Source organism: Lactuca saligna, chromosome 4 (genome assembly GCF_052625555.1).
Source record: "Lactuca saligna cultivar CGN05327 chromosome 4, ASM5262555v1, whole genome shotgun sequence".
In the NCBI taxonomy this organism is placed as follows: Eukaryota; Viridiplantae; Streptophyta; class Magnoliopsida; order Asterales; family Asteraceae; genus Lactuca; species Lactuca saligna.
Window position 1 is genome coordinate 115,136,904 of NC_136420.1, and position 14,642 is coordinate 115,151,545.

The window sequence follows — 14,642 nt, forward strand, 5'->3', positions numbered from 1 at the left end:
ACACCCCACACCTTGCTGCTAGCTACAGTTGGACCTGCAGGTCTACGGGTGACAAATGTCATTTCATTTTTCGCGACACTGAGAACGTCGTGGCAGGTTCACATAGTCATAGTATGATTATAACGACTCACATAGGGATATAACAATCCATAAGTTTACGGGATTTTATTTTAAAAATCTAAATGAGTTTTATGTCGATTTAAAATCACTTTTTTTTTTATCTCTATGAGTACAAATATTACTGTACACTTTTGGTTTTGGTAGTTACGACTACACATCATTTGAAACCACATTTATACTTTTAAGTATGGTCAATACTTGTTATTTCTCAGTCCTCTAATTTAGGACTACGTATATACAAAGTGCCGGGTCTCTATACAAAGTTATTATGATATTAAAACTATACTTCCTCTAGAATTGTTAGACTTCAACTATAGTCGCTGAGCGTATATGTTTGAGTCATATAAGAATTTAGTCTTGGTTGGCCTAGAATTGGTGGTGCCCGCCTCATCTCCTGTTCCTCGTTGGGTTGTGGACCTAGGGCAGACCCACTATATTCAACGTTTTATCTAATTTAAATCTTATATAACTTATATACACTGGACGATTATAGAGGAACTCTACGGGTCATTCTAGGGTTCATTAATGCATCATATAGGAATATTTCTATGCACACTTAACTAAGAAAATATTAGATTTTCTGGAAATCAAACTATATCGATCTTACAAGGAAAAACGGTTTCTACTTCAAACAAAACTCTTATGAACTCACCAACCTTTGTGTTGACACTTTTTAAAACTACTTGTATTCTCAGGAAATCAGTGAAACAGGAAAACTTCATCGCTTTGAGGATGGGACGTTAAACCGTCAACAAATTTATTTTGTCATCATAATGTAATTGCTTTTGAAACATGTAAACATATACTTTGGTGTAACTTTTGCAATTATATTTATGGTGGTTGTTTTTACTTTGAGCACTATTATAAACGTTGTTGTGATACTGTACATGAAGTCCTCCACCCCCAGACGTTTCCGCCATCCTTGGTTTGGGGGTGTGACACGAAGTACTCATGCGAAGAGTACCTTGCCCTTTGAAACCTTGCTACCGTATACCCAATAGACCTTCCCAAAGTACCACTCGTCCAACAGATCAAGTTCAAGCACAGAGGCTAAGGACGAATACAGCCCACCTATCACTATTTAAGTGTATACACGAGAGTAGTATATAATTATGATTATGCAGATTTAGTATGTGTGATTCTGCCCTATCTCCTGTTCCTTGTTTGGTTGTGGACCTAGGGCAGAGTCGCACATCCGACCGTCTTACTAATCTTAACTATATACGACTTGTATACACGAGGTGATGATAGATGGACAAGGTACGAATCTCATCATGAGCGTAAGGGAAAAGTTACCCAGGTCTACGAGTGGGTATTCTGCCATTCAGAGGAGCACAACCCCAGGAGTATTGTTAAGAAAGCTAATTTCAGGATGAAATTCCATCTAATGGGGGATGATGTGACAACCCGTAAATTCCTATCTATAAAGGCAAGCCAATCAATCAAAAGTTAGACTTGTTTCTGATATCTTTTAGCATATTTAAGGGTCTGTTTGAGTGTTCTAAGCCTAGTACATTCAAGGATTGTGTGTAGGGATGTGTTAGCTAAAGTTCATTGAGTTGCAAAAGAGCAGAAACTCCATCACAATGAGTTTACCGCCGCAAACTAGAGTTTACAGCTGTAAACTCTTGGCAGCCGTGAACCCCTCCCCTTATATATAGATTTACTTCATTTCTTCATCATTATTCACATATTCAAGGCTGAAACTCATTTCTCTCTCAAGTATCATCAAGAACACTTCCATTTCTCTTCAATATTGTGAGTGATTCTTCTATTGTTTCCTGATATCCTTCTTGATCTTGTCAAACCCTTTGATTTCATCCATGAATTCAACTCTTTTGGGTTAGATCTTCAAATCATCATCCTTTTTACCAAGAACACCAAGAACATATAACTGTTCTTGGGCCGTGAACACCCTAAAGACCTCCAAAGTGTGAGTATCTCTTCTATTATCTAGTTATCCATAAGAAACACTTGATTCCTAGCCATGAAACAAACAATAAGTGCATGATCTTCAATAGTTTATGGCTATAAACTCTTCCTTTTTCTATAAACCCTTCATAAGATCATGATTTTGGCCGTGAAACCTCTTAAGATCAAGAATAGAACCGCAACCACTTCATAGCATCAAGTTTTCTTGGCCGTTAACTCTACCTTGGTCCTAAACACACTTTGTGTGGCCGTGAACTCCCTTTAATCAATCACATGTGATTGTAACACTTCATTGCAAGTGTTTTCTAGTCCTTAAGATTGTTTCCTTCATGTTAGTGGTTCTAGACACTAATTATACACATATATGTATCTATATATGTCATTTAGGACTCATTTGTACCTCAACACTTCATTTGTGGAACTTCTCATCCTTACTCGAATCTTCAATTAAATCACCCGTATAAGGTAAGTCCATACCCCTATAATCAATCTTTTAAATGTTTTTAAATGCTTTTAAGAGGGGGAATACAAGTTGAACCCAGTAATATTGTGTAAATGTTTATCTATGATAACCATCACATTAGAGGATTTCTTATGCTTTTATAAGTGATCAAATCAATTCAAAAACTCTTTTTACTTATGTTACATAGTTGTTTATAAAACTCTATTTTAAAGTACAATTAATCATAACTCAGTAGGTAATCGAGTCTTTTCTACAAATCAGGGACTAACAAAACTAACATACTAGTAAACTATAATAGGTATAGTTAGGGTTTCAGAACATACAATAACAAGAACAGGGAGGAACATACAATAAAAAGAACAGAAGGAACATATGATAACAAGAACAAGATAACAATAATGTGAAACCACTACTTCACGACATAGCAATATACTTGTTGTGCCACGTTTTGTAACTAGAGTCTCCTGGAGGGAGAGCGGACATTGTGTGTATAGATCTATACGGGATTGACAATCCCGCATCCCAACTTTTCGCTATAGTTTGACCGGCAGGCCAAGGGGTGACAAATGTCACATCAGTTTCGGCGCCAGTAGGTCGTCGTGTTAAACACTCGTCTATAAGTATGGATATAACCACCTCACATTTTAACCTTAATTAACAAACTAGTTTTATGGTAGTTAGTGTTTCAGTAGTTATTTTATACAACATTATTGAATACTTTCATTTTCCCATTTCATTCATATAGTGATCTTCTCACATAAAAGGTAATGCAAACTATTTTTTAGTAAAGATAGTCTCAAACTTGGGAAAACTTACATCATTACAAAAGACAAACAGAACAGTCGAGTCTAGTACATTCAGTTAGAAGGTGGCCTATAATGCTAACTTTATGATTCCTCGGTAGATACATGAGGGTTATATATTAATCGGGTCCGGCAGATAGTATAATGTGTGCTTTCGCTTCATTTCCTGTTCCTTGTTTGGTTGCGGGCTTAGAGCATATTCACCCAGTCTACTATCTATTCGATCTTATATATATATATATATATATATATATATATATATATATATATATATATATATCCCGTATACACCAAGTAATATATATATATATATATATATATATATATATATATATATATATATCCCGTATACACCAAGTAATCATAAGGAGTATTAGGTATGGGTTAGGTCATAACATACAAGTTCAATACACCGCTTTCTAGTACAAAAATATACTTTCCAGATAGAACACTTAGTAATCTAAACTAGAAACTTACCAGTAAAAGGGCTTAATTCATTTTATTAAACCGGTATAACTTAAAGGACCTTTAGTGGTTAATTCTATAATACCTTAGTTTATACATCAGAGTTATATATAATTGATATTCGATAGGCAGCTGAATGTGTGCTTTCCGGCTTACTTCCTGTTCCTTGTTTGGTTGTGGGCTTAGGGAAAATTCACCCATTTAACTGTCCGTTCGATATTACATTATATATATATATATATATATATATATATATATATATATATATATATATATATATATATATATAGTATAAACTAAGTGATCATAGAAGGAACTATTATGGTTACCATTTTTACTAAAGGAAATATATCATTTTCTTAAAGAACGTTATCATCAAATGTAAAGAACTATTACAGTTAACTCCGTAAGTACCAAATGAATACGCCAGAGTTGTATACAATGAAGATCTAACAAACAATGGGATGTGTGCTTTCCGCCTTACTTCCTTTTCCTTGTTTGGTTGTGGGCTTAGGGCAGATTCACACAACCGATTGTCTGTCTACTCTAGATTGTATATAACTTGTATCCACTTAGTACTCATAGAAGGAATTGTGGAATCATTTTCACTTATCATTCATCATATAGGAAACTATAGGATTTTCTGGAGGAATAAACGAACTATTAGATAGGTACGCGTACTGGGATACAAAAGATGGAGTATAGTAGCTTCATGTCTTTTTTTTTGTTATTTACTTTTGAAGTCTATCTTATGTGAATCACATACTTTGTAAACACTTTCATATTAATGAAATGTTTGTTTGTTACTTTGATTACTATGATGCATATGTTGTGATACTAAACATGACGTCCTCCGCTCCCGAACGTTTCCACCATTCCGGTTTGGGGGTGTGACAAATTATGCAATATTATTCTTCAAAAGGATACTCTGATTTTAAATAAAGTATAAATAAACTGGTCTTTTCTGGCCGTAAAATTGGAGATGGGACATGGATAATCACCCCAGTTTTGTTAAAGTGCCTATGCCAATAAATTTATAAATAAAATATGGTAAAACATTAAGTGAAGCTCCTAAATCTAGCATAGCACGGGGGACATAAAGGTTTCCTAATTTACAAGGAACGATGAAAACACTCGGGTCCTTGCACTTTGGGGGCATCCTTTTTTGTAGAACTGCAAAAATATTTTCACTAACTTTTACTGTCTCATTACCTCACAACTTCTTTTTGGATGTGAAAAGTCCCTTAAGGAACTTAACATATTTAGCTACATGTTTGATCGCGTCTAAGAGAGGGATGTTGACATCAACTTTCCAGAACATTGCCATGATTTCACTATCTTCTCTCTTTTTTTTATTTTTATTATTATTATTATTGCTCAATCTTGATGGAAAAGGTGGTGGCGTGATCTTTGTTTCTTTCTCTTACAACTTCTTTTGCTCCACCAATTTTATTATCTTTTCATCTTTCTTTGGTGTTTCCTCTATCACCAATTCCTATTCTTCTTCTTCTTCTTCGAGCATCTTTGGGCCATCATATTTCTTTCCACTCCTCAAGCTAATTACACAAGAATTTTGCTTTGGGTTCTTTTCAGTTTGAGGAGGCAACATTCCTTGATTCTCTATTTTGCTCACCGATTAAGCAAGTTGAGGTGGTTGTTGTGGCTGCCTTGGCTGAAAATTTTGAGGTTGAAAAGGTGGATTTTGCTGATTATGAGGAAATGGTGGTCTTTGTTGATAACCCCCATTTTGATTTCCCTTTGCATTGATTGTTATTACACCTTTGGTCACCCCTTGGTTGCTCATATCCCCTTTGATTCAACACCGAATAGGCTCATAAGCCATTTTTCTTCTGCATAATCTTCTTCTTGAAGTTGAGGTCACATATCGGTAGGATGCCCGGTTTGAGTCCATACACCACAAGGACGGGGTGTGGATTGCACATCATTTTCTTTTATAAGCATCATGACAAATTTTTTTAAGTTCGGATAATTGAACTTCAATTTTTGGAGTGCTAACTTCTTTGACACCTCGAGGTGCATTAGCATAACACTCGTCTTCTTGAGAAGCGTGCTTTGAATCTTCAACCATATTCTTTATCAATTTCGAAATTTCTATGGGGTTCTTATCAACAACAAATCCTCTACTTGTATCATTAAGGTGCCTCCTCTCCCATGGAAACATGCCTTCATAGAAGTATTGATGGTGGTTGTATTCGGAGATCTCGCGCTTTGGACACCGGGTGTACAATTTCTTGAATCTTTCCCAATAGATGTGCAAGGCTTCATTCTTTTTCTGCTTGATGCCAATAATTTCCCTACGCAAGGCTGAAGCTTTCATTTCTGGGAAATACTTCTCTAAGAACAACCGTGCAAGATCTACCCATGTAGTAATCGTCCCCGGTGGGAGGTTATATAGCCGATCTTTTTGCTGCATCTTGCACCATGAAGGAGAATGCCCTATGCTTGATTTGATCCTCCTTGACATTGTGTCGTTTCATGCCAACACACACAACGTAGAACTCGGTGAGGGATTTGTGGGGATCTTCATTTTCTAGGTATCTAAAGGTTGGGAGAATGTGAATTAGACCGGATATTAGTTCAAGGTTTGTGGCTTGTGGAAATGTGATGCAAAGAGGTTGTTAAGTAACCTCTTGCCTTGCTTATTGGCGAAGGGTTTGCTTGGGTGGTGGATTTGGAGGACCTTGATTCCCTCTATGGTTGTCTCCCATGGTATGAGTAGGAATTGAGGTTTCTGTGGGTGTGGAGTATGGGACGTTATGAGTAGGTAAAGAGAGCGGAGTGGTACTTTTGGATTAAGATGTTTGAGGTAAGAGTAAGAGGGTTTATGTTTTAGTTTTCGACACACTTGAGAGGGGTATGTCCTCCCAAATGTTGATGACTGGAGGGGTAGATGATGAAGAAGTCTCGAAACCTATTTTCCTCATACGAAGCTTGGCTTGCTTCCGTAACCTCTTTCCAGTCTTCTCTATATCGGTGTCAATTGGAAGTGGTGTACCTTTACGAAAAGATCTAGGCATAAACAATTAGTAACACCATGTCCACGAAAACGGTGCCAATTTGTTAGGCGTATCAAACCCAAAAAAATAATAGGTGTACAAGGGACTTCAAATACACTACTTTAATGCACTAAAAATCAGTACAAGACAAGTAGGGTCGATCCTCAGAGACACGGGACAAAATTCTTTACCTTTTTGCACAAGGTACTTTAGTCACAAAAAAGGGGTTTTGTTTGCAAAACTTAAATAATGAAAATAACAATCTACTTTGAAAACATGCAGAAAATGAAATTGAATTGTAAACAATTTGTTGGAATGGTTCTAGTTAGGGGTGACAAATCATGCTATCGTTTCGTGTTTCTGTCTGACGCGACATGACACGACAAAGTTTTATGTAACACGAACACGAAAACGAACGAATTCATAAACGAAAAACACGACACGACACGAAAAATATAGCATATACTAAAAACTAGTTTATTTAATGAATAGTTTATAAAATATAACACGACAGGTACGACAAACACAAAAAACACGATAAAGAACTGTTAAATCGTGTTAATTTTGTGTCAAATTTTGAACACGAACACGACACGACATCGTGTTTTTTATAGTTAACACGAACACAAATTCAAATTTCAATTTTGTCCCAATTTCGTTTCGTGTCGTGTATTTTTGTGTGTCGTGTCATAAATTGCCACCCCTAGTTCTAGTTCTAGTTCTCAATGTTTTTGTTCAACTACATTAAGTTTTGTACAAGCTTCCTAACAATGTTCATTTCTTCTCATACGCTCGAAAGTGTGAAAACATGTGATATATGTTTTACAATAAGAAAACTTATTGTGCGTTACTAATTATTAACTTAATAGAATGATTAGGTGCCCTAAAAGTTAATTAACTAAAAAAATATCAACTCATGAAAGTGGTCAATCAAACACAAATCAAATTCAAGGGTTTGAGTTTAAACAAAAACATAATCACTAGAATAGAATCACAAATCAAACACCAATTATATGCTTCAAGTTAAGCAATCAACATGTTTTGAACAAGAACTAGAAATTACGATTTTTTAGTCACACATGGATAAGAACAAATCAAACAAGAATAAAGATGGAACTGAAATGTTTAATGTTTACAAAAGGAAATCAAAAGTGTTTGCAATGATTAGTAGCCTTCAAGAACTCCCAAAAATCACCAAAAGTTTCTCCAAAAACCGTCTGATCTGAAAAATGACGTCTTCCCCTCTTTTAGTAATGCTCACATGCCTAACTCAAGGCCACGCGTTTTTGGCATAGCCATGCCTTTTGTCCATGTGTTTTTAGCATGGTCATGTGTCTTGACCATGTATTTTTGGCATGACCCATTCTTTTTTCTAAAAGTCCAATAAGTCTTCACAGTTGGCTCCTTCTTCAGTCTAGCTTCACTCTGAGTTATGTTGCTCAAATATAAGATGAAAAAGGATAAACACGAACCGTGTTTCAAATGTAGTCCTTTCCTATGATGATATGTAACGACTTGGGTTATGTATTCATGTTGTCTTCCATGACATGGCCGATTCTTTTCATGCTCCAAAGCTCTATGCTCGAAGTTCCAAGCCCCACCCTCTATAATGCCTACAAAATAAATCAAAAATAGTGAAGTATCATATATTCTTAATAAAATATGCAATTGTCCAAATAGTTAACTAAATGCAAGAATTATGAAGTAGAATTCTATGAAAAGACGGAAATAAACATGCAAAATAGGTGCATAAAATGCACCTATAAGCCCAGCTGCAGTCTTTCTTGCCATGATCCAACCATGGTCTTCCATACAAAGGTTGTGATCCAACCTCAATCTTACATACAAGTGTTGTGATCCAACCACAATCTTACCTATAAGTATTGTGATCCAACCATCGTCTTTCATGCAAGAGTCACAAAGACAATCTAGCATCCTATATAGTATAGTGAGAAGACTCACCTTTCAAACATAGTCAACAGCTAATTACCTCACATGACCAAGAAATGGGTGCTACAGACCAACTATTGAATCACACAACGTAAACCCTCAGTCTACCTTCTAAAACTAGCCACTTGACTACAATTCAAACCAGGTCAAAAGTTAATGGTCAAGGTCAACGGTCAAAGTTAACGTTAGTTCTCGGCATCAAGCCACCTTGGGATCCCAAGGATCAATATATTTATTGAATCCATGCACTCAAAACACCAAGAACATGAAGGGTAATCAACTAAACCTAAATCTAGAAGAATCCAACCAACAAGATTTGGAAATGGGAATCTACAAAGGCCTAGAAGGTGATCCCAAAGGTAGGGAGGAGTTGCTTGCTTGATCCTTTCACTAATAACTTCTTCTTCCTTCCTTCAAATAACATCAATATCACACAAAATGAGCTCAAACTTGCAATGTGGAGGCTAGGGTTTAACAATGATACTTTGGAGGTGATGGAGGCTGAGGGTGGGGGAAACCCTAGTCATCGCTTCCTTTAAATTGGGCCTTAAGCCTGTAAATTAAGTTTTAGCTCATCTATTGTTGCCACGTCGTGGCGTGCATGTTGTCACGTCATGATGACCTTTAATGAAATATGCACTTCATGCTGATTGCCACGTCGTGGTGATCCCTTCACCATGTCGTGACCAATCTCAAATCTCAAAATTATTAAGTTAAAAATTCATACCAGAAACCTAGCGTTACAGGTCTACGTCTGGTTATTTTGTTTTCCTTGGAGAAAACCTCATTTCATAGTCTTCCAAAACACAATGACACATTTTCGTTCAAATATGTAATCCGAATACCGTGAAATTGCTAACGTCGTGTATGACACATGCAAGATCCACATTTTACTTCTTGAATTACATTGCTCTCTCACCAAGGCGACCATTATATAACGTAATAGCATAAATGCAATTTTTCTTTCATGCAACTTGGTGCAACATCAAATTACTAAGCATATCGAAATGGATATCCCATTTTGTTTAGGAAAAAGTTATTTGTGGTGAAGTTCATGTTCTATATGTTTCCTATAGCGACAAAATCATAGATGTTGTCACTAAAGTTTTACCGAAAGTGTTTAGCAAAACTAGGTGGAAGCTAGGAGTTTGAGGTTGTGACTTTTATTTGTTATATGAATATTTAACAATTAAAAGTAGTTGGAAACTTTTAAAATATGCAAAATTATATAAAATAACAATTAAAAGAGATTATGTCAATCTTATTAAGGGTAATTCTTGAAATTGATTAAAAGCGTTCAAGAGTTTTTTCTTAAATGCTACGTAAAGTAGTTTTTAACTTTTTTTTTTTTAACTAAAATCTCACAACTCATACTCTCAATAAAACATTTTGTTTAAATCGTGTTTTTTTTTTTAAACTAAAATCTAAAAGCTCATCCTCTTAATAAAACATTTTGTTTAAATCAAGTTTTTTTTTTTTTTTTTTTTTTTTTTTAAACAAAAACTAGTAGCTCCAAAAAAACCTGTTGTCAAACATACGACCTCTGGCACAGCCTCAACATCCCGCTTCCTAAAGCTACTACTGCAGGGGACCATTAGGACTTATCTATTAGATATATTTAAAATCTAATGTATTTATCTAGCTAGGATAGTTAGATCAGGATTCTCCTTTGATACTTATCTATTACACTTATATATTGGGCGTGTTTGGCACGGAGCTTTTAGAAGCGTTTAAGAGCTTTTAGCTTTTAGCTTTTGACAAAACGCTCTAGTTTAAACAAAAAGCTTCGTTTGGCAGTACGAGCGTTTAGCTTTTAGTTTTAACAAAACGTTCCGATTCTAAAAGCTACTTCATGTAGCTTTTAACAAAACGCTCCGGAGCTTTTGAAATCAATTTCCATAATTACCCTTAAAAATATATTTATATATATTTTTTATTTTTAATCAATTGTCCTTTTGTGTAATTTTATATATTTCAAAAGCTTCCAGCTACTTTTGCCAAACATTCATATAACAAATAAAAGCTACAGCTTTCCGCTACCAGCTACCAGCTACACGCTACCAGCTAACCGCTTCCAGCTAACAACTACTTTTGCCAAACACGCCCATTGTACCATGGGACCATGCAAAAATAATGGAGGAAAGTAATTACACTTTAGTTTGAACATATATTATAATCAAAATCAACTGTCGACATATGAGAAGGTTGACATTATGTCGTAAGCGCTGCCATCACCCTTTTGTTTCTTTTAACTTATAAATCCCGACTTGTAGGAACCACCACTTTCTGTAATGACAAAGTTCTCATCAAGTGCTAAAGTTTAGAGGTTTTCATCCAATAGCTTTCTGAGTAAGGATTTCTTTTCGGCTTTTTATGATGTTTTTCTGCACAATTCTAGTTCCAACGGTTTTTTATCCAAAATATTTGTGTTCTTGCTTAATTTTCTGAACCAAGTAAAATGGAGTCTACAATTGACTGTTACTTTGTAGAATCTGAACCTTTACTGCTTCTAAAATTGAATTTTTGGATATTTTCAAAATGAAATCAATCTCTCTCATGAATTCGTCGATTTCTATTTGGGTTTCTTGCGCAAAGTGAATGGAACGTGAACTCAATATTCAAAGTTCTTGAATTTGTTCAAATATTTCTAATTCAAAGCTTTGACTCTTGCTTCGTAACTTCAAGAGCTCATATAAAATGCTCCAGTTTTTAATCATGAAACGTCGTTTTCGCCAATCATAAACAAGCTAGTAAATAAAGTGATAAGATTAATTATTGGTTCAAGAAAGCATATGAAAGTCTTGAGACGATTAAAGCTAAAGAAAGAATACTAAAACTTTTACTTTATGTATTGGTTCACGATTTAGTAGCAACCATCTTAATATGAAATCTCGAATGATGCAATTTGAGTTCATAATCTAATCCCGGATATTTTAATTTTTTATTTTCCAGAACCATGTCACTTGGTGCCCAAGGTTTTGTGTTCTTGTTAGCTATAGTCTTATTGACAATATGTGCTCAAAATTCTCAAGCTCGTGTAACACATGAAAACAGGGTGAAATCAAAGGTGTATTTAACACCCAAAATACCTCAACATCCGGGTTCCGTTTCAAATAAAACTTACTATAATATAGAGTTCCCAAAAGGTCATATTGCTATAAAGAGTTTCAATGCCGAGTTTGTCGATGAAGAAGGGAATCCTATTTCCCTTCAAGAAACGTATCTCCACCATTGGGCTGTAGTAAGATACTACCAACGAAAGGGTAATAAAGAACCAAAATATAACAGTAATCTAGGACTCCACCAATCAGATTTGGTTGTTGCTAGGAATGCTGGAGTTTGCAATGGTGGTCTTTCCCAATTTTTTGGTTTGGGATCTGAAACACGAAAGACAGATACGCATGTTCCTGATCCTTATGGAATCGAAGTGGGTAACCCACTTGAAGCTCCTGCTGGATATGAAGAGAAATGGATGCTTAATGTCCATGCAATCGACACTCGGGGTGCAGTAGATGCTATGGGTTGTGCTGAATGCAGGTATGATTATGTAATTCAAACTTCAACGTATTTATAAGCGTTTGAGATTTTTATGGGTTTTGTGTAATGGATTTGGTGATGTGATGCAGATGTAGTTTGTATAATGTGACTGAGGATAAAGATGGTCAGCCTTTCAAACCAAATTACGTGGGAGGTTTTTTCTGTTGCTATGATGGAACACAATGCAAAGTGAAAAATGGGGTTAAAAGTGTGAAGAGAAACATTTACATGAAGTATACTGTTGAGTGGGTTGATTGGAGTGACTCCATTGTACCCGTTAAAATCTATATATTTGATGTGACTGATAGTTGGCAGCACACAAGAGTCCATGATTGCTTGGTAATTTAGCTCATCATGACTTCATCTTTTGACATGAAAATTGTCTAAAATTTGGCACCTTTTTAGTGTAACATTGGATCTTTTCGTGTTTTACTACAGCTAGAGTATGATGTCGAACAATGTGCAACTGGAGTTGCAACTAAAGAGTGCAAAAGTGCCAGAAGATCACATACAAGCATCCCATCTTCTGGTGATGTGGTGTATGGTGTTGCACACCTACACAATGGTGGGATAGGTTCTGTACTATATGGGGAGGTGAATATTTCAGTTTTTGAGTAAGGTGTTGTTTCTTTTATTGGGATATATGGAGTCTAAATTTCAAAGCTTTGGGTTTTACTTAGGATGGACGGGTTATTTGTTCGTCTAGAGCTATATATGGGGAAGGAAATGAGGCAGGAGATGAAGCTGGTTACATGGTAGGAATGACCACGTGTTACCCTAAACCAGGGTCTATAAAGATAGCTAAAGGTGAAGTTTTGACTTTGGAGTCTAATTACAGCAGTGAAAAGAGCCATATAGGAGTTACGGGGTTCTTTTACATTCTTGTTGCGGAATCTTAGAGTGTTTTACGATGTTGAAGTCTCCATATCCACTATGATGTCTACCCTTTATTCATTAGCAATTTTGCAAAGGAATGGTTGGTTGATGTGGGAGAATAAGTAACATTAACTTGAAAGAATACTGTAATTTTAATGGAACGAGGAGAATTATTATATGAGTAAATTACACGAATGGTCCCTAAGGTTTGGGGTAATTTGCATGTTTGGTCCCTAACTTATTTTTTTAACTTGGAAGGTCGCTACTGTTTGCTTTTATTACGCGCTTAGTGCTTACTGTTTGTTTTTGTTACGCGTTTGATCCCTATCTTACCTAAAAATACTATTATTTAAATAGGAAAAAATGGTGGGTATGTAAAATAAGGTGAGAGGGGTGGGGTTGGAGGTGTGTTTATCTAAATAAATTAAAAAATCAATAGCAAAATAGTCTTTTTAGCTAAGATAAAGACCAAACGTGTAACAAAAACAAATAGTAAGGATCTTCCGAGTTAAAAAAATAAATTAGGGATCAAACACGTAAATTACCCTAAACCATAGGGACCATTCATGTAATTTACTCAAAACTTTAGCTATTTACAAGTTTTATATGATAGATAAACTTTTTAATTCCCGCCATTTAGATTGGTTTAGTTTCAAGGTTGATACTAGCGTATTTTTAACTATATGCGAAAGCATTGTATACTAAATTAGTTGGCACCGGTTTATTTTTTGACCATTTGAATAACCGAAGACCAGACCGGCTGCTTGTAAATGGCCCCGGTTTGTGTGGTTATCAGGATTGGTTTCAGTTACAATAGGACTGATTATGAATTCTCACAAAACAGCCCAAAAAGCCCAATTCATTATCTCATTTAGTGTGACATAGCGACTTGTTCTTTTTCTAATGTAGACCTAGCAATAATATATAAAAATTTCTGAATTTGGTTAAATTCCTATTTTTGATCATTTATTTAAAATGTTGTAAAACTTTTTACTCCTAAATTAGGATTCTAATTAATTTTGTTAACTTAGCCAATCGAAGAGTTTTATTGCCAAAGATGTGACATATTTATAAAATCATAAATTCAAAACCAAACTACTACATTTGAAAACATTCAAAAACAAATATAATAGTGTAACAAAGTATGTAATGTTGCAACTTAATTGTCTGTAGAAATATTCCGTTTTCTTTTACCGTTTGTCTGTTTATCACCTCTTTAATCTCTGTAGATAAAAATCAAAACAAATAATTTCTAATTTTCACATATAATATGGTAAAAAAAACTATGAACTTATTACCTATAACAATGTCTTTCATTAAAGTAGCTGCTATACATAAATAAATAAATAAATAAATAAATAAATAAATAACTAAAAAATCGCTTGTACATCAATAAATGTTTGTCTCCATCAAGAATCTCTAAAAAAACAAATATGTATGATTCAGTTTTCGTTTTAATTTTGCTTTTCTTAGAAAAAC

The 14,642-nt window shown here is 35.0% G+C and overlaps 1 protein-coding gene across 1 annotated transcript; it reads left to right on the forward strand.

The window, feature by feature from the left end:
- Nucleotides 1-10,960: 10,960 nt before the first annotated feature.
- LOC145042640 (uncharacterized) lies at nt 10,961-13,755 on the forward strand. Its single transcript, XM_078991099.1, has 5 exons — nt 10,961-11,099; nt 11,703-12,287; nt 12,377-12,626; nt 12,726-12,881; nt 12,968-13,755. Exons 2-5 carry the CDS (start codon nt 11,707-11,709, stop codon nt 13,184-13,186), a joined length of 1,206 nt encoding a protein of 401 aa, XP_078847225.1. The 5' UTR covers nt 10,961-11,099; nt 11,703-11,706; the 3' UTR covers nt 13,187-13,755.
- The last annotated feature ends 887 nt before the right edge of the window (nt 13,756-14,642 follow it).

What these genes read in the sequence shown, in the direction of transcription:
- LOC145042640 (XM_078991099.1), top strand. Translation starts at nt 11,707, where the DNA reads ATGTCACTTGGTGCCCAAGGTTTTGTGTTCTTGTTAGCTATAGTCTTA. An exon ending in ATGGGTTGTGCTGAATGCAG is followed by an intron (nt 12,288 to 12,376) that starts GTATGATTATGT and finishes GATGTGATGCAG; the next exon opens with ATGTAGTTTGTATAATGTGA. An exon ending in CAAGAGTCCATGATTGCTTG is followed by an intron (nt 12,627 to 12,725) that starts GTAATTTAGCTC and finishes GTTTTACTACAG; the next exon opens with CTAGAGTATGATGTCGAACA.